Raw genomic sequence first — 17,487 nt, 5'->3', positions numbered from 1 at the left:
AGCCCCAACACCGCCGGCCGGCCCGGCGCGAAGGCGGCCGCCGAGTATTACCCAGAGCTTCAGGATCCCAGGTGACCGCCGCGAAGATCGCCAACACGAAGTAGCGCCCAGCGCGGTCCCTCTACGACAGATCCCTCCCCCACTTCGCCGAGCCCACCCGCTTTCTAGCCGCGCGGCGCTCGTCTTCCGCGCCTGCGCAGAACCTCGCCACTGCGCGCGCCTAGTGCCACGCCCCTCACGCTGGACCACGCCCTCTGAGGCTCCGCCCCGTTGCCTGGATCCCACCCTCTGCCTGTGGGACCCCGAACCCAAATGATCCTGCAGCAGCCCCTGGAACGAGGGCCCCCAGGTCGGGCCCAGCGCGACCCACGGGCCGCGTCGGGGACGCCCCGAGCCCAGGACGTGAGGTGTGTGTGAGGGAACTGGGTGGGCCTGCCCCCAGGCCCAGGAGCTTGGGCTGGGGACTCATGGCTGGTCTGCAAGATGACACGCGGTGGGGCGAGTCGGCAAGGCTTGGGCATAAGCTAAGACTGGGCTGAGTTCTGAGGCAGGTTGCTGGCTGACCTGGGAGATGGGGTGACTTAGGTGTCAGCTGTGACGGGTGGTCTGGGGGCTTCCTGGCTACACTGCAGGCACTGGAGAGCCGATCCTGGGGATGGGGCCAAGAGGGTGGGGTGCACCTGGCTTTTTTTTCTTCCCAGCTCCCCTCCCCGAGGAGCTGTGCCCATGAGCACCAAGCGGCGCCTGGAGGAGGAGCAGTGAGTTTGGGGGCAGGGAGGGACTCCCAACAAGATCTCTGTCACCTTAGGTCCCCAGCTGACTGCCACGGATGTGAATATCCCAGCCTGCCTGTCTTCCTGTCTCTCCCCAGGGAGCCCTTGCGAAAACAGTTCCTTTCTGAAGAGAACATGGCCACTCACTTCTCTCGACTCAGCCTGCACAATGACCACCCTTACTGCAGCCCCCCCATGGCTTTCCCCCCATCTCTGCCCCCACTCAGGTAGGCACCATCCGCTGTCTTGGCCTTCTGGAGGATCACACCCGATCTTTGAAGCCACTTTCTAGGCCCTGCCTCATCCTGCTATTTTTAGCTTCTACCCAACCTCTGTTGTTTCTCATCTTGGCTCCTTGGAAGGTGCTGGCAGCCCAAGAGCTCTTGGGGACCTGGACCTGGAGGGAGGTGGCTCTTCCAGGCCAGCCTCAGCCCCATGCTGTTATTTCCTTTTCCAGGAGCCCCTGCTCTGAGCTGCTTCTGTGGCGCTACCCTGGGAACCTGATCCCTGAGGCCCTCCGGCTGCTGAGGCTAGGGGACACCCCCACCCCCCACTACTCTGCAACCCAAGCTGGGGAGATAATGGAGCTCTGAGTGCTGGTGGGCAGTATTTCTGCCCACTTTCCTTCTTCCCCACAACAGAGAAGACCAGCATCCCCACTGAGGGACTAGCTGTCCTGAATATTGTCCAGACCAGGCCCCTGGGCCCCAGGACAGACCCTCAACAGAGTAGGACACTGAATCCCACAGAGCCCTGGAGTGGGAGGGGCCGGAGGGACAGGAGCATGGGAAGGGAGGCATTCCCCCTAAAACTGAATAAAGATTGCTGAGCAAATGAAGGCTTCCGTCTGGAACCCTGGGACCTTTTGGGAAGGAAGGTGGGAAGGCTGGGACACTGGATGCTTGGGGTTTCTCAAAATCTTCCCTGGAAAAAACGGTGAGGGCCTGACCAGGTCCTGGCAGGCTGGGCTCAGGCATTGAGAATGTGTGAGTCAGAGCCTCACCCCCCGCCCCCGCGGCTGACTCACTCCTCCCTCCAGCTCTGGGAAGTTGGGCTGGGGATCATGCCACTCTCCAAACCATTTAAAGTTAAAGATTCTTTTATTAATAAATTTTCCCTCCCTTCCAAACTCTCTCCCCAAAATAAATATTTCCCCCCCTTTGGGGGTGGGGGGAACAGTGTCTTAGGGCCAGCCCCCCTAGAGGGCCAGCCCCCTAGTGTTAGCAACAGGTCCCTAACCCCCCAGACAGAGACCCCATGGTGGAATTTCAGAACGTCCGAGTGGGTGGGGCCTGATGATGTCTGGCCCTCCGGCCCTTGGGCCATGGGGGCGGAGGGAGGGACCCTTTGTGCAAATGCTGCGGTTCCTTAGTGTCAGCTGTCTGGTGTGAGCCAGCGTGGGTCTCCTTTCCTGTTCTGGAGCCAGAGACAGGGCAGTCAGACACCTTGGAAGGCTCCTCTGAAGCCTGGGTCCAGGCCTCGGAGAGCTGATTCACCAGTCCCCCATCCCTCCACACCCCTGTTGTTGGAAGAGTGGCTCTGGCTGTGTCTGGAGTGAGGGGGCTGGCTCCAAAATGAATGAATGAATGAATGATGAGTGGGTGGGGCCTCCTGCTGGCAAGGGCTCTCACTGTCACTGGATCAGTGCCACACCAGGACAGCCCTCCCCGCCGGTCTCCTCAATGGGGGCTGCAAGATAAGAAGAGGGGTGGTCAGGAGCAGGGAGATGGTGAGGAATAACGGGGCGTGGGGGAGGGGGACGGGACGGGAGGGGCTGGCTCACTTACTAGTAAACTTCTCTCTCCTGCGGCACCGTCTCCAGACCAAGAAGCCAGAAAGCAGTCCCAGCACGAGGGCTAGGCTCAGAGCACCCCCCAAGATGGGCCACAGCATTGGGAAGGAGGCTGGAGGGGCTGCAGCGCCTGGGGGCGGGATTCCAAGTTAGGCCTCGCCCCTCTCGGTACTAGCCCCGCCCCCTAAATCCCCCTATATCCCACCTGAGAGAAAGCCCCACGCCTTTTCTCCACCTTGGCCCCTGCCCTAATCCTATCCCTTCCCACCCAACCTCCAACCCCCACTCCTGATTAATTCCCCAGATCTGAAGCCCACTGCGCCCCTCTCCACCCCCGCAACTCTTCTATTCTGGTCCATTCGCCCCTGGTCCCTCCCCCCCACTCACAGCCCAGGCAGAAGTCGCTGTGTGGTCGCGCCGGGCAAGACGCGCAGTCCATGCACTTGTCGAGGTCCGCGCTCCAGGAGCTGCCGCGAGAGCAGGGGGTGGTGCCTGGGGAAGGGGCCGCCGGTCAGAGGCTGGGGCGGGGCACGGCTATTCTGGGGGCTGAGGTCAGGGTCGGCCGGCTCGAATAACGTGAGTCACCGGCGCCCTCCCCCCCGCATTCCTCACAGGTGACCGCACGGCCCGGCCGGGGCTCAGCAGCGTGAGGGAAAGGGGGGCCTAGCGCGGGACGCTGGGGGGGGGGTATCAGGTCCCCACCGCACCCCCCCGCAGCCGGCGGGTGACTCACTCCTGGGCACCGGGCCCGACCCCAGTCCCTCCCCCCGCATAGCTGGGCACTGAAGTCACCGGATGGAAGGGGGCACCCCACATGGTATAGGGGGTACCGACCCCCGTGTCCTCGATACCACCCCCCCCGAGACTCTTCGGTCAATGGGGCCAGACAGACCAGGTACTTAACAGGATAAGGGCGTGCCTTCTCACCGAACGAGACATCCCGCCCTCAAACTTTCTTTTTCCCTCCACTTCCGAGTCTGGACTTATTAGGACAGAAGCCGTCCCCCCATTTGAAATGGGGGAAACTGAGGCCGAGACTGCGGATGAAGTTCGGAGCCGGATGAACCTCTCCCGGCCAGGGAGTGCGGTGTCTGGAGACCACCTAACCCCGAATCCCCGTGTCCGCCTACTTCCCCCCCAGTTGGGCCCCGTTCTCTGGGTCCCCAATGCCGGCTCTCCGATCCCCGGCGAGAGGCTCCCAGGGTCCCCGCGACCTCCCGCCCAGCCGGCGCCCGGCGTACCTGGCACTCGCTCCCCGCCCGCCGCGCCCAGCAGCGCCAGTCCGAGCCCCAGCACGAGGAGCCGCGGCAGCGGACGCAGCGGACCGGGAACCATGGTGCGCGTCCGGCGGCCGCGGCCGTCTGAGCCCGCCGCGCGCGGGCCGGGGCGGACAGCAGCGGCCCCGCCTCCGCCCCCGCCTTCCGGGGCGGTGCCCTCGGCTCGGCCCGCCCAGCGACTGGCTCCTGGACGCCCCGCCCTGCCTGGTCCGCTCAATTCAGTTATTAGCTCAAAAAGCACCAACTCGGTGCGCCTGCGGCGGGGACCCCGCAAGGACGCAGACCTTGCCCTGTGCTGTGGATGCCGAAGTCCAGGAAATTGGGGGTGACAATCAGACACGAACAACGCATCTCAAAGATAACTGCAGCTTTCTTAAGGACCCCGGAGTATAATGATAACGACATAACAAATAATAATAATAATAATAATAATAATAATGTATTTAATTTCTACCTTGGAGCATAGCTACACAGTTAAATCTGCGCTTGTTGTCTCCAATTTTTCCGAGTGTGAAACTGAACCTTGGGAAGGTTGGGTGAGTTCCCAGGGTCCCAGGCCTAGTAAGTCGCGGAGTCAAGAGCCAAGCTGGGGCTTCATGCCCTATGCCCTGACCCACTGGGGGCCGGCGTTAGCCAGCTGAGGTCCCACCCCCCGGGCCACACGCCGGAGCAGCGGCCCCAGGCTCGAGCGACCCCAGCTGACGAGGTTGGGATTCGCGCGCCGCAGTCTGGAATGGGGTCTTTGCCCCTCCCCGGGGCGGTGGTCCAGTGACGTCACTGCCTCTTTAAGACCCCCACCTCCGCCCCCATGCGCACATTCTGCGGCTCCTACGAATCCTTGTGGGCTTCTTCGCAGGTGAGCCTGGGGGAAGTGCCAGAGTTGGAGGGGAAAAGGCGGACTCCTCAAGGAGTGGGGTGCAGGGGGTATGTTGGTGTAGGTAGGGGTGCGTATAGAGAACCTGGACTTATCTGGGGGGACACCGCCCCTGGGCGGGCGTCTGCGCCGAAGCCGCGGAGCTGGTCAGGTTCTTTTGCAGCCACCGAAGGGTTAAACGCCCCTCCCCCTCCCCCGGGACAAAGGCACAGAAACCCGGGCGCCCCTCCCCCACCTGCGCTGCTCTCTGGGGCGGGGCCCCCCTCCCCCTCACCTACCGGAGCCGACCCTGCTGATATTGACTCCATTAAGCCCTTCCCGCAGCACCGCTCCCAAGCTGCGGTCCCTTCTTCGGGCCGGACTCAGATCGAAAGCAGGAGGGGGCGCCCTTGCACTAAGCAGACCACGTAGTGTGCGGAAAGAGAAGGGGTCGAGGACAGGGGTAGGGTCTTGGAAGGGGATAGGAGCTGGGTGCCTGGACGGGCGCTAAGCCGGCCAGAGGCGTGGAGGGCCAACGCTGGGGTTGGGATGAGCACGGCATGGGCCGCCCCGTCCGATCTCCTCCGAGGTCATTAGCTCCGTCAGGTATGGGCGGGATGCAAATGAGTGCAGTCTGTCCTCTGACCACGCGGCTGGGGCCGGTGATAACTTAAGGTCCAAATCCTGTGTGGAAACTTTGGGCAACGAAAACCGCAACAGGACCTCGAGCAGAACTGACCCCTGAAGCCAACCACAACAGAGTGGGGTGCGTGGGGAGACAAGTGAGGGGGGCGGTTCGCTGGACACACTCCAAGAGTTTAGGTCCTTTTAGAGGAATTGAATCCTGAGAGGATGGCATTTGGGGCAGGAAGGCACAAGAAAATGTCCCCAGCCTTGGAAGTATCCTCAGTGTGACCCTAAGGGAGGGAAGAAGAGCAGGACCCAGGGGGGGCAGAGGGGAGCCGTTGGGAAGAGCTTTTGGGCAAGAGGGTGGAATTTTCTTTCTTCTTCACTTCTCCGGCCCCCTCTGGAGTTTGACTGAGGCTGGGCCAGGGCAAGTAGGGCCTGGCTAGGCCAGGGATGACAGATCACCTGAGAAACAAAGGTCACCACCCGCCTGGGGGTATGGAACCAGGTTGGGGTGAGGGGTTTGGACACTGCTATTGGGTGGTGGGGAGGAAGCTTGGATCTCCAATCTTGATGTTGAAACTGACAGGTTTTGAGCCTGAAACTCCTGGCTAGAGCCAACCCACCATCTGTGTGTCCCAAGGAGGGCACCTGGAAACTGCCCTCTTTGGGGGGATTCCTGCCCTTTTGGCTACTTTGCTGTCTGATAACACTGCCCTGTGTGGGATGCCACAGCCTGTGGCGTGACAGTTGGCCCTCATCAGTAACAGAGGATCTGGACCAGCCTGTCTTCATATCAGTATGCTTCTGTCCCCCAGGGCGGCTCCTCTCAGCCTCAACTTGGCCATGGCTTCCGCTGGTCTGCAAATCCTGGGGATTGTCCTGACACTGCTTGGCTGGGTAAATGCTCTGGTGTCGTGTGCCCTGCCCCTGTGGAAGGTGACCGCCTTCATCGGCAACAGCATCGTGGTGGCCCAGGTGGTGTGGGAGGGGCTGTGGATGTCCTGCGTGGTGCAGAGCACCGGCCAGATGCAGTGCAAGGTCTACGACTCCCTGCTGGCGCTGCCCCAGGACCTGCAGGCCGCCCGCGCCCTCTGCGTCGTCGCCCTCCTTGTGGCTCTGCTCGGGCTGCTGGTCTACCTCGCGGGAGCCAAGTGTACCACCTGCGTGGAGGACAAGGACTCCAAGGCCCGTCTGGTGCTAGTCTCTGGGATCATCTTTGTCATCTCAGGGGTCCTGATCCTGATCCCCGTATGCTGGACGGCTCACGCCATCATCCGGGACTTCTACAACCCCCTGGTGTCAGACGCCCAAAAGCGGGAGCTGGGGGCCTCTCTCTACTTGGGCTGGGCAGCCTCCGGCCTTTTGTTGCTAGGCGGGGGGCTGCTGTGCTGCACCTGTCCCTCTGGGGGGTCCCGGGGCCCAAACCATTATATGGCCCGCTACTCGGCATCAGCTGCACACGCCACCTCTCAGGGTGCCCCTGAGTACCCCACTAAGAATTACGTCTAATTCTGGTAGGGGAGTGGAGGCTCCCTCAGCAACCTGCTGGGCTGGAGACACAAGGACGGTGCCGCAGACAGCTTGGGGATTGTTTTGATCTTTTTCACTTTTGTGGGGAGGGGTATTTTTAAAATTCACTTGATAACCTAACCAAGGAACCCAGGTCTCTCCTGGGCTCTGCTGTTGGTATTTCTTGCCTTTGGATGATGGCACCAAGGAGGAGATGCTTTGGTTTCTGGATCTTTCTCCACCCTAGGCATCCCCTTCTTGGAAGCCAGCTGGAGCTGTGGGCCAGCATAGCCGTCCGGGGGCTCTCAGCCTGTCCTGGAGTCCCTCCTCACTGGTCCGGCCTCTGGAACCCCTGGGGGCTCTCAAGCCTCACGGACACCAAAGAACTGCCCACCTCCCAGGTCTCAAGTCCCGTCCCAGCTGTGCTCCAGATGACCCACCCCCCCGCCACCCCGATCCTCTCACCTTCAGCCCTGCACACTTCTGCCACGCCGCCCTGCCAACACACTCACCAGTTTTTGCTAAATAAAGCGTGTCTTATTTTGTTCTTTGCCTTGGGTGCTGCTGGGGGACTGCTGGGTGCCAACCCAGCAGGGGAGGAAGAGAACACAAGGGGCTCATCTTAACCTTGTGCCTCTTGTGCCTCACAGGGGAAGGGAGGGTCTCCACTGCACAAGCCGTAGGCTGACAGCCCCCTGGAAGGCCACCTGGTCTTCCCCACCCAACCACAGACCAGAAGAGCCAAGGTGCAAATTCTCTTGTTTATTCCCCCACTGGCAGGTGGGCATAGAGGGTGGGGTGATTGGCTGAGGCTCCTGGCCTGGACCTCTGGATTCAGGTGGTGGCCAGGCTGGGGAGGACCCACCCCAGGCAGGGATCCCCTCCTTATTTTGGAGCCAAGGACCTTCTGCCCTTTGGGTGAAGCCCAAATTCCTAGGCCAGGGGTAGCCTCAGAGGAAGAGGAGGGCCAGCCTAAGCTGTGGACCAAAGAAGTGAGCAGTTCATCCAGGGGGAGTGGAGCGGGGGGCTGGGGGGGCAGGCGGGCACACCCCATCAGCTCTGGCTCTGCCTGGAGGGCGAGGTAGGAGAAGGACCTGTAGGGACCCCACTCCATAGCCAGCCCTGATTGGAGCTTCTGGGAAAGGGGTTTTGCCTCGGGTGGTGTTGGCAGTGGGGGCAAGGTCAAGGCTCTGAGCTGCGGGTTTCCAGGGACACTTTCCACGTCATACATAGTCCCTCTTGTCCAGTCCAGATGCCCCTGAGCGGGAGGGGATGGAGTAACCCAGCCTTGGTCCTCTTGGCCGCTCGATCTGGGGTGGAGGGCACGTGCAGCAGAGGAGGCCCCCCCCAAGCATGAGCAGGGCAGCAGCGGCCCAGCCCAGGTAGAGGGAGGCCCCCAGCTCCCGCTTGAGGGCCTCGGCCACCAGGGGGTTGTAGAAGTCCTGGATGACGGCGTGTGCTGTCCAGCAGACAGGGATGAGCACCAGGATGCCAGAGAGGAGGAGGAGGACCCCCGCCGTGAGCACGATGCGGGCCTTGGCGCCTTCGTCCTCCACGCACGTGGTGCATTGGGCCCCTGTGATGGCCACCAGCAGCCCAAGCAGGGCCAACAGGAGGGCAACGACGCAGAGGGCGCGGGCGGCCTGCAGGTCCTGGGGCAGCGCCAACAGGGAGTCGTAGACCTTGCACTGCATCTGGCCGGTGCTCTGCACCACGCAGGACATCCACAGCCCCTCCCATACCACCTGGGCCACCACGATGCTGTTGCCGATGAAGGCGGTCACCTTCCACAGGGGCAAGGCACACGACACCAGAGTGCCCAGCCAGCCCAGCACGGCCAGGGTCATACCCAGGAGTTCAAGGCCAGTTGAAGCCATCTTGTCCACTCAGGTCTTCTTAACCCTAGACGGCCTGGTTGACTCCCAGGAGTGGATCCGTTGCCACTGGGTGGGGGTCTCAGTGCCCAGGACGTGGGGAAGTCAGTGGCCTTGGCCAGGACCGTCCCTCACATCCGTGGGCCTCTTGCAAAGCACCTCTGTTTGACCCGGACTCGCACAGATCAGTCTCACAGCCCTCAGCTGAGTAGCGGCGTTCTCTCGAGGGTCCTGTTGGCCGCTGCCCCCGTGACCCAGCTTGCAAAGACCCTCCGGACCCACCTGCAGGCTGAGCAGAGCCTTGTCCCGCCGGAGGCGCCGCAGCGCACTGTCTGTGGGTGTCACCTGGGGACTCAGCCGGCTCCCAGGTGCAGGCGGGGTTTTGAGGTGGAGGCAGGGGAGGGGCAGCGGAGCCGAGACTGGGGAAAGCGGGAGCTACAGGCAGCGGGCAGAGCAAGGGGTGGGATGGGGAGCCTAGGAGGGGGTACTGCGACCGGAATGGGGAAGGAAAGAACCTCCGTGCCTGTGGGAATGCAGGGACAAGGGAAAGGACAGACAGGCCAGCTGGGGAGCAAGAAGTAGGGCGGGGGATGGAGGTCCGGCAGGCTCAGCAAACAGAAGTAGAGGTTCACGCCGCCGCCCCCTCCCCCAGCAACTCCTCCCTGTAGGCGTTTCATTCCGTGTTGCCTACACACCCGGATCCCCCAGTATCGCACACCCCCAACTCCGCTCTTGTCCCCCTGCCCGCCCCAGGAACCCGATCTGTCTTCAGTCTCAGCCCAGTGGCCCCGGCTGCTCTCAAGGGAGGGGCCCTGCCCGCACTGTTCCCTAGGCGACAGGTGCCTGGAGCCCAGCTCAGGTAGCATCACCCAGGCAACGGCCTAGAAACACCCCCCCCCAGCTCAGGTGTGCCGTCTCCACCCCCACACTGAAACTGAGGGCCCAGCTGAGCTGCCACAGGTCTCTAGGGGCCAAGGGATAAAGAATTTCTTGTGAAAGCAGGGGAGGGGCACACATGGGTCTGTGGGTGAAGGGGGAAGAGTAACAGAGACAGAAGCCCCAGCTGGGGGTGAGGCCCCAGGACCCAAGGCTTTGCCATGAGGAGTAAATGATCACTCTGGAGGAGTCCAAGAAGGTGACCCCAGGTGAACCCTGCCTCACTGTCCCCAGGAAAGACCCTCCCACTCCTGAGACCCCATCGGAGCCTGTGACTCCTCTTGTGGGGGGCAACCTGGGACTCACAGACTATAATTCAAATCCTGCCACCAACCAGGGACCGATCATGGAAGGTCAAGGTCCTTAGCCTTCTTAGGTCAAATACCCCTGTGAGAAACCTTACATGACCCACAAACATGGGCCCCTCGTATGAGAGGTCATGAACTCCCTCAAGCCCCTTCCTGGGTGCTAGGAACTGAGGGAAAAAGAACGGGGGTGGGAGACGCTGATGAAAATTCCTTCCTTTCATACATTTTCCTGGGTGGCAGGCGGACCCTTTAAGGCAGAGCTGGGGCCCCATTTGGAAGAGCCTCTCACTTCCATACCTCCTCTTGAGAAGGGAGGGCCCACGGCCTGTCTGCTCTATGAGGGGGCACCCCTTGTTGGCCTGGGAAATAACAGGGCCACTGGGGCCCCCAACATGGGCTCTGAAGGCACCGCCCTAGGGCCCTGGGTGTGGTGTGCACTGGGTGCCTCTCTACCCGTTCAGTGCGTGCACTGCTTCTGGGAATGCGGTTTTAGCACTTTGGGGAAGAGAGGTTTATACTTTCATCAGATTTGCAACAAGGTCATCGACCAAAAAAAGCTCGAGAGAACTGCTGAAAGGGAGACTGAGGCCAGCACCCAAGAGCAGGGCTGTGGGGTAGACTGCGGTGGCCCGGCAGACACAGCGGGAGTGGAAAGGGGCCAGAGGGGCTGTGACTGGGCCTGCAGGCCGTGGTGATCCTGGGGAATCATGTTTGCCCAACTCATCCATCGCCTGGGGCCCTGGATTTCACGCTGGGGAGGGGCGGCTGAGGAGAAGGGCAAACAGAGGCAAGCCTGGGGGTCTGGAGGAATCCGGACACACAGGTTGAAGCAGTTGTTGAGGCGAACCTGAAGCTGAGGTCTGCGAGGGCCCCAGTAACCCTCCCTCAGGGCCTCCCATCCTGGGCAGCCCAGCCCGGGGTCTCTGCTCTCTAGGCTCAGAGAAAGCCTTGAGTTTCGTGAGATCAACTCACCCTGACGAGCCCAGGTCGCCCATGAGCCTGCAGTCAGGCCTTGGCGCCAAGGACCCTCCGTTCCACCGGCAGCTCTAAACCCCCAGCATTGTGCCGGGCCCCGTGCGCGCTGCACCCACACATCCTGGCTAAGCGTCCTGCCCCCGGGCGCAGCACCCAGGACCCTCTGTTCTAGATCCAAATTCCTCTGGGCTCAACAGGTCAACAGTCCAGCAGAGAAGATGTGCACACTACCAGGGGTGGGCTGGCCACATGGGAGGGGGTGCTCAGAGGCTGAAGACACAGACCCCCCAGCCAAGGCTTTCGGGGAGGGTGAACGTGGGACAGGCTGTGGGAGAACAAAGAGAGGTCAGCTGGGCTGGTCAGAGGAACCGCGAGCAGGAGGGCTAGGTGGCCGAGGGTGGATTCCCAGGGCGCCCAGGCTGGACAGGCTTCCCACCCTCAGCCCTCCTTAGGCCGTCTCTTGGGTCCCGGGGCCACCTGGACTGCGTGGGATCCGGGAACCAAAGGGTTAAAGTTGGGGCCCAGCAGGGACTGTCAGTGGGGCTGGAATGCCATTGATATGGAGGTGAGGACTCCCTCTGCGCGGTTACCACCTCCAAGTCCGCTGGACTCCCCACCCCCACCCCCACCGCTTCCGCCCCGAAAGAGATGGGGGAGGGAAACCTGCCCCAACACACGACTGTGGAGGGAAACTGAGGCACGGGGGAAGGGAGGGCGGCCTCACTCCACTCACTGCTTTGGGGAGTAGCACAACTGGACCAGATCTTTGTTCTGTGGGAGGACAGTGGGGTGGGGCCACTCAGGTGGGCGGAAGCAGCCGGCGCTGGGCTTAGGCAGGGGAAGGGCGGAAGCGGGTTAACTCCAATCCCAACAGCTAGCACGCTTTTAGAGAAAAGTGTGGCCCAAAGACAAAGGAGGGGAACTGAAGGTCCAAAAGCCACCATGGTGCCAAGAAGAGTATGGGGGTGGGCTGGGGGACTGCACAACCCCAAGGGAACACCAGCCTCCGCTTCAGGGAGGAGCCCAAAGCCCCAGATTTTATGGGTAGAAAAGCCAGATTCCCCGGGCCCCTGAACCAAAAGGTGCAGATGAAGCCCTGGAGTCCCATGACAGCTCTCTACCCCCATTTTCCAGACAATGAAACAAGCTCAGAGCGCAATGGGAACTTGCCCACAGGTCCTTTGAGAAACAGGACAAGCCTGAAGCAGCCCCAGACCATGACCTCAAGGCCCTGAGCCCAGTGCTGGAGGGTGACCTGGGGCTCCCAGTGCCTCTTTGCTCACAACGGACCCCTGCCCCCCCCACATCCTGCCCCATTCCTCCCCAGCCAGTGTTCGCTCCTTCCCCTCGCTCCTCCAGGCACCCGGCAGTGCTCCAGAAAGCCTGTGCACGAGACTGCCTCTGGATCTGATCACACTGGGAGGACCCCCTCCCAGACCCCCCACCCCAACCCCGCCGCCCCTTCACTGGCTCTGCGTCCACCTGCTGTAGGCAGCCTCAGGGAGGATGGGTCAGACCTTGCTGGGTAAGTCACCAGTGCAGTAACCTCAGCTGCTTCCCTGCTGCAAAATGAGGGAAGGGAGAAGTAGGCCTTACCTACCCCCAGGGGCGCTACAAGAATCTGCCCAAGCAGGGAGCACCCTACGCACCTTGGGGGAGATCACTGTAGGGCCTGACTTGTCACGAGAGTCTTTTGATAACAGCATCATGGCCTTTTCACTCTGGCCAGACTCCGTAGATTCTGGCAACAGTTAACTTTATTATCTGCGGTAACTGAGGCTCTAACCGAGCACGGGCTTCCCCTCACTGAGGTTTCTCTGTGGCAGCAGTTACCCATCTGGGGTTCTGAGTGGGGGTCACCCTTCACCTCAAGGCTGTGAACTTTCAGAGCATGCCTTCAGTCTTGTCCTTCCTGCAGAGTGTGATTCTTAGCGGAGAGAGGAGAGCTGAGGGATGTCCGTGGAGGAAGCAAGCCAGCAGGAATGGGAACTCGGCCATAATTCAAGAAAGGGGAAAGGGAGTCATTAAGGTACTTAGTGGCTTGGGCTCCTGCTGAAGGACTGCAAGGGCACCCAGGGCTCCAGGTCAGCAAGAGACAAGGTGTCAAACACAGGGTTCGGGGAAGCTGGGAAGACAGCTCTGGAGGTGGGCCAGCCCCCCCTCCCCGGGGGGGAGAACACTGCTCGTATGGATTGCATGGCAGCCCTCACCACAGGCCAGGCCTTAAGCCCTGGTACCTGTGAGCATGGCCTTATTTGAAAACAGTCTTTGCAGCTATAATTAAGATAAATTAAAAACCTCAAGATGAGATCATTCTGGATTCAGGGTGGGCCCTACACCCAATGACGGGTGTCAAAAGAAAAAAAAAAAAAACAGGAAGATTTGAGACACAGACACAGGGTAAGGCAGGGTGAAGCTGGAGCCCGAGGCTGGAGGGACAAGGCTGCAAGCCAAGGAACGCCAGGGTCACCAAGAGCTCGGAGAGGCAAGAGAGGATCCTCCCCAAGAGCCTTGAGAGGAGGACAGCCCTAAATGCCTTGATTTTGGACTTCTGGTTTCCAGAACCTTGAAAGAACAGATTCTTTTTATTTTAAGTGGCCCAGTTTGTGGTGATTTGCTCCAGCAGTCCCAGGAAATTCATATACTGCATTTCTTGCTGGTGGATCCCCGGCTCTCAGAGGTCGCCCAAGGTCAAGTTGGCTTCCCGATACCACTCCGGACCTGTAGAAGACCCATTGAGATAGGACATCTGCCTGGTTACCTGAGACCAAGCCACCTGAGTAACAAAGGGAACTTTTATTTGGGGTTGTGCACTGCTGGGGAGAACCTGGCAGGGTAGGGATGAAGGAGAGGGCAAGCAAAGGTGGGGGGAGAATAGTAGCTTCCTTTCATGACTCACCTTGGGAGCGTTCCTGTCCCAGGTGGGGACGACCTGGTCCTTGCATGTGATGCTGCTGCTCCTGGGCCCAGTATCGGTTAGCCATCAGCACCACTGCTCTTCCGGGGTACCCAGGAAGAACCTTTGGATCTATTTCAGTTCACAGCCTGACTCCCGACTCGTAAGGCCATGGGCAGGTTTCCAGAAGTCATACACGCAGAGTAGGGCAGGGCCTTGTGATGGGACCCAAACCCTTCGTTTTAGAGAGGAAAATGAGACATTTTGCGGACCCGGTCAGGGCATTTCAAACTTGTTTTCATTTCCTCAAGCCAAGTGCGGTGGGCGCCCCCGCCCCCACAACCCCCGTCCCTGTCCAGAAGGCTCTGATAAGCCGCGCACTTATCAGCACTCGGGATGAGTTACGGTCTCAAATAACCAGGCGGGAGGCTTGCTGTAGGGCGGGCGGGGAAAATGGAATAAAGACCCTATTCTTTAAAACGAATATATTTTTAGACTTGGTGCTTCCACCCCAAAGCTGGGCGGCTCCCCGGACACTCCCTCCCTCTTGCGCAGTCCAGGCTCTGACCCAGGCTTTCTGAAGCCGTCGGTGTGGGGAAGGCGGTCAGGGCGCCCAGCCCGGCAGTCCCAGGCGGGGCTGGTTACTAACCCGCCCGCAGCCCCTCGGGGTCGACGGTCTCCGGAGGGCCGCGCCGTCAGCAGGGAGGCGACAGGAAGAGGTGCGGCGGCAGCATCGGGGGCGGCGGCAGCGGCGGGGGGAAGGCGGGCAGCAACCAGGGGGCGGGGGGCGCGGGCGGCGCCAGCAGGCTGGAGGGCGCGGGCCGCGGGGATAGGGTAAGGTAGTGGGGGGGGGGCGGCTCGGCGACGAGCTGGGGGCGGCCGCGCGCGCCCACCGGCCCGGGCGTGGCGGCGACGGCGGCCCCGGGCAGCGGCGGCAGCGGCAGGTGCGCGGCGGCAGGCGGCGCGGGCACGCAGGCCTCGGGCGGCAGCTCCGGCAGCGCCAGGTGGGCGCCGGGGCCCCAGGGCGCGAGAGGCTCGGGCCGCAGCGGAAGCGCGGGCAGAGGCGGCAGCTCCGCCAGGGCGAGCGCCAAGGGCGGCGGCGGCGGCGCGGGGCTCAGGCCGGGCGGCAGGCCGGGCAGCGGCGGGTGTGGCAGGGACGGCGCGGGCGGTGGGGTCAGCGACAGCGACGCGCGGGCCCGGCCCAGCCGCGAGCGGGCGCGGGCGCGGACGAGCCGCGGGTTCGAGCGGGAGCGGGGGAGCCGCGCCGCCAGCTTGGCCGCCGCTGCCTGCGCCAGGGCCCGGCGCCCGCCTCCGCCCTCGACGGTCCTTCCCACGGACCGCCGCGCGCGCGCAGGGACCGACCCAGCCAATCACCGGCCGGCGCGCGGGCCGCCTTCGCGTGGGTCCCGCCGGCGGGCACGCGCTACTCCGGGCGGCCAATCAGAGGCGGCGGCGCTCTCTGTGAGGGTCCTAACCAATCACGGCGCCCCGCAGTCCCACAGGCCACACCTCCCACCAGCCCAGCGACAGGGCGCTGCACATGTGCATTTGGCGCCCCCACCTGGCCTTAGGGTGCAGCCGCAGAAGCCGCGCGCCGACGAAGGAGGTTTGCCCTTGGGGGACTCTGGAATGAGACGCCTGGGAGTGGGTCAAGACCTATGCAGAGGGGGACGCCTGGGTGGCTCAGTTGGTTAAGCGGCTGCCTTCGGCTCAGGTCATGATCCCCGATCCCTCAGCAGGGAGCCTGCTTCTCCCTCTGCCTCTGCCTGCCACTCTGCCTGTGCTCACTCTCTCTGAAAAAAAAATAAAAAAAATCAAAAAAAAAAAAAAAAAAAAAGACCTATGCTGAGCGGTGCCAGGGTGGCTCAGTCGTTAAGTGCCTGCGTTCAGCTTGGGTCACGATCCCAGAGTCCTGGGATCGATCCCGCATCGGGCTCCCTAATCAGCTGGAAGCCTGCTTCTCCCTCTTCCACTCCCCCTACCTGTGATCCCTCTCTCCCTGTGTCTCTGTCAAATCAATAAACAAAATATTTTTAATAATAATAATAATTTAAAAAAGACCTATGCAGATTCCCATTCAATTATCTTTAAGAAAAGATCATTCAAAACCAGAATTTGATGACATGGAGCATTTACCTTATCCTTAACAAAGGGTATAAATGACAGATGGGTGACAATCGGGAAAAAGGAGAGAATGATCGCTCTCTTTAAAATCCGAATATAGGGGCGCCTGGGCGGCTCAGTGCGTTAAGCCTCTGCTTTCAGCTCGGGTCATGATCCCAGGGTCCTGGGATCGAGCCCCGCATCGCATCGGGCTCTCTGCTCAGCAGGGAGCCTGCTTCCCCCTCTCTCTGCCTACTGCTCTGCCTGCTTGTGATTTCTCTATCAAATAAATAAATAAAATCTTTAAAAAAATAAAATAAAATCGGAATATAGAAACTTTTACTAGAATAACAGAACATTTCTAGGTGGGTTAGGAAGCCTATCACCCATTGCCCTCACTGAGACAGTCTGCTGGATGGCCCCATGCCCAGAGATTGGGTTGCAATCCTGTTCTCCAGTGTTAACAAAGATTCAATCGAGTAAATTTGCAGATTTAATCGACTTCAAGTGATTCAAGAATCAGACAGCATCTGATCCACCAAATAGAAGGGAGCTGCCAGGAATTGTGTAGCATGGAAGGTTTTTATAGGAAGGAGGGAGAGGGGGCAAGGAAGTTATAGCAAAAAAGATTGTTCCAGGCAAAGTCACCTTCTCTTGCTGGGGGGGCCTGTCTTGGGTGGATTACCTCATCTTCCTTTGGGTGGGGGTGGATAGTGAGGGCCCATGGGCATTAACTCATTGGTGCTGACCAGAAAATCCCTGACTGACAGGTTGAGACTTTCTGGGGGAGGTAGGAACTGCAATTAAGTTAGGTGTTAAGCCTCCCATTGAGGGACTTGACCTAAGTTGCTCCATTTTTGTCTTCTGATTTTCTTTCTAAGACCAGTAAAAAGATGTGATTTATTCTACCACCTTGGGGCAGAAGAAGATGAGACTATTTGGATATATTTTTTAGAGATTTTATTTATCTGAGGGAGAGAGAGCTCGTATGCATCGGTGGAGAGAGAGGAGCAAGGAGAGAGAAGCAGACTCCTGGCTAAGCAGGAACTGGGTCCCAGGACCTTTAGATCATGACGTGAGTCAAAGGCAGAGGCTTAACCAAGTTCTGTGAAAAAGGCAGAGTCCACCAGACGCCTGGGTGGCTCAGTCGGTTGAGTGGCTGAGTGGGACTGGCCTGTCTCTGAGGAAAAGCTCAGAGTGGCAGGTCAATCGCCAATTGTACAACTTCCGTTCTGGACCCAGGTAAAAAGAGTCCTTTGCTTCTGCATTTCTGGGCAAGCAAATTTGTAATCAGAGGATAAGAAAAAGCAGCAATCCATTAGCACTAATATGGATACTGGATTAGTAACTGGCTTTTCAAGACGTTTGAAAGCGTTCAGTAATCTAAGATATTAAAGTTCTGATTTATTCATTTCCAAGAGCCCCTTAAGTGCTTAGGAAGAAGTTACTGGTGGGATTTGCAGATCAAGGAGATTCTGCATGTAACTGAAGTGTCTAAGGGAATTGAGCTAGTCAGGTTTGTAAGGCACGCTAAATATTCAGGGGGGAGTCAGATCCATCA

At 60.2% G+C, this 17,487-nt stretch overlaps 4 protein-coding genes and 1 long non-coding RNA gene across 7 annotated transcripts; 2 read left to right on the top strand and 3 right to left on the bottom strand.

Moving 5' to 3' along the window:
• Positions 1 to 288: 288 nt before the first annotated feature.
• LOC116862875 (host cell factor C1 regulator 1) lies at positions 289 to 1,607 on the top strand. Of its 3 annotated transcripts, XM_032850307.1 has the most exons (4): positions 289 to 407; positions 702 to 758; positions 872 to 1,000; positions 1,231 to 1,607. In XM_032850307.1, exons 1-4 carry the CDS (start codon positions 313 to 315, stop codon positions 1,364 to 1,366), a joined length of 417 nt encoding a protein of 138 aa, XP_032706198.1. In that variant the 5' UTR covers positions 289 to 312; the 3' UTR covers positions 1,367 to 1,607. The 3 variants fall into 3 exon arrangements, with proteins under 3 accessions (XP_032706198.1, XP_032706199.1, XP_032706196.1); XM_032850308.1 differs by lacking the exon at positions 702 to 758; XM_032850305.1 differs by lacking the exon at positions 702 to 758 and having other exon boundaries at positions 809 to 1,000.
• A 238-nt stretch (positions 1,608 to 1,845) lies between these two features.
• On the bottom strand, positions 1,846 to 3,939 carry LOC116862876 (tumor necrosis factor receptor superfamily member 12A-like). The gene is made up of 4 exons (XM_032850309.1): positions 3,807 to 3,939; positions 2,953 to 3,057; positions 2,561 to 2,695; positions 1,846 to 2,462 (listed from the first exon to the last, which is right to left on the bottom strand). Exons 1-4 carry the CDS (start codon positions 3,898 to 3,900, stop codon positions 2,407 to 2,409), a joined length of 390 nt encoding a protein of 129 aa, XP_032706200.1. The 5' UTR covers positions 3,901 to 3,939; the 3' UTR covers positions 1,846 to 2,406.
• A 2,229-nt stretch (positions 3,940 to 6,168) lies between these two features.
• On the top strand, positions 6,169 to 6,867 carry LOC116862873 (claudin-6). Its single transcript, XM_032850303.1, has one exon. It carries the CDS (start codon positions 6,169 to 6,171, stop codon positions 6,832 to 6,834), a length of 666 nt encoding a protein of 221 aa, XP_032706194.1. The 3' UTR covers positions 6,835 to 6,867.
• Positions 6,868 to 7,928: 1,061 nt separating this feature from the next.
• LOC116862874 (claudin-9) lies at positions 7,929 to 8,911 on the bottom strand. Its single transcript, XM_032850304.1, has one exon. The coding sequence runs from the start codon at positions 8,709 to 8,711 to the stop codon at positions 8,058 to 8,060; it is 654 nt and encodes a 217-aa protein (XP_032706195.1). The 5' UTR covers positions 8,712 to 8,911; the 3' UTR covers positions 7,929 to 8,057.
• Positions 8,912 to 13,482: 4,571 nt separating this feature from the next.
• On the bottom strand, positions 13,483 to 13,988 carry LOC116862877. Its single transcript, XR_004381732.1, has 2 exons — positions 13,827 to 13,988; positions 13,483 to 13,648 (listed from the first exon to the last, which is right to left on the bottom strand). It is a non-coding gene; the product is annotated as an uncharacterized LOC116862877 (long non-coding RNA).
• Between the last annotated feature and the right edge of the window lie 3,499 nt (positions 13,989 to 17,487).

Source organism: Lontra canadensis, unplaced genomic scaffold (assembly GCF_010015895.1).
Source record: "Lontra canadensis isolate GAN:19392208 unplaced genomic scaffold, GSC_riverotter_1.0 scaffold367, whole genome shotgun sequence".
Taxonomy (NCBI): Eukaryota; Metazoa; Chordata; class Mammalia; order Carnivora; family Mustelidae; genus Lontra; species Lontra canadensis.
Note: the sequence above shows the minus strand (reverse complement) of the source record. Positions and strands in the feature narration are given on the sequence as shown.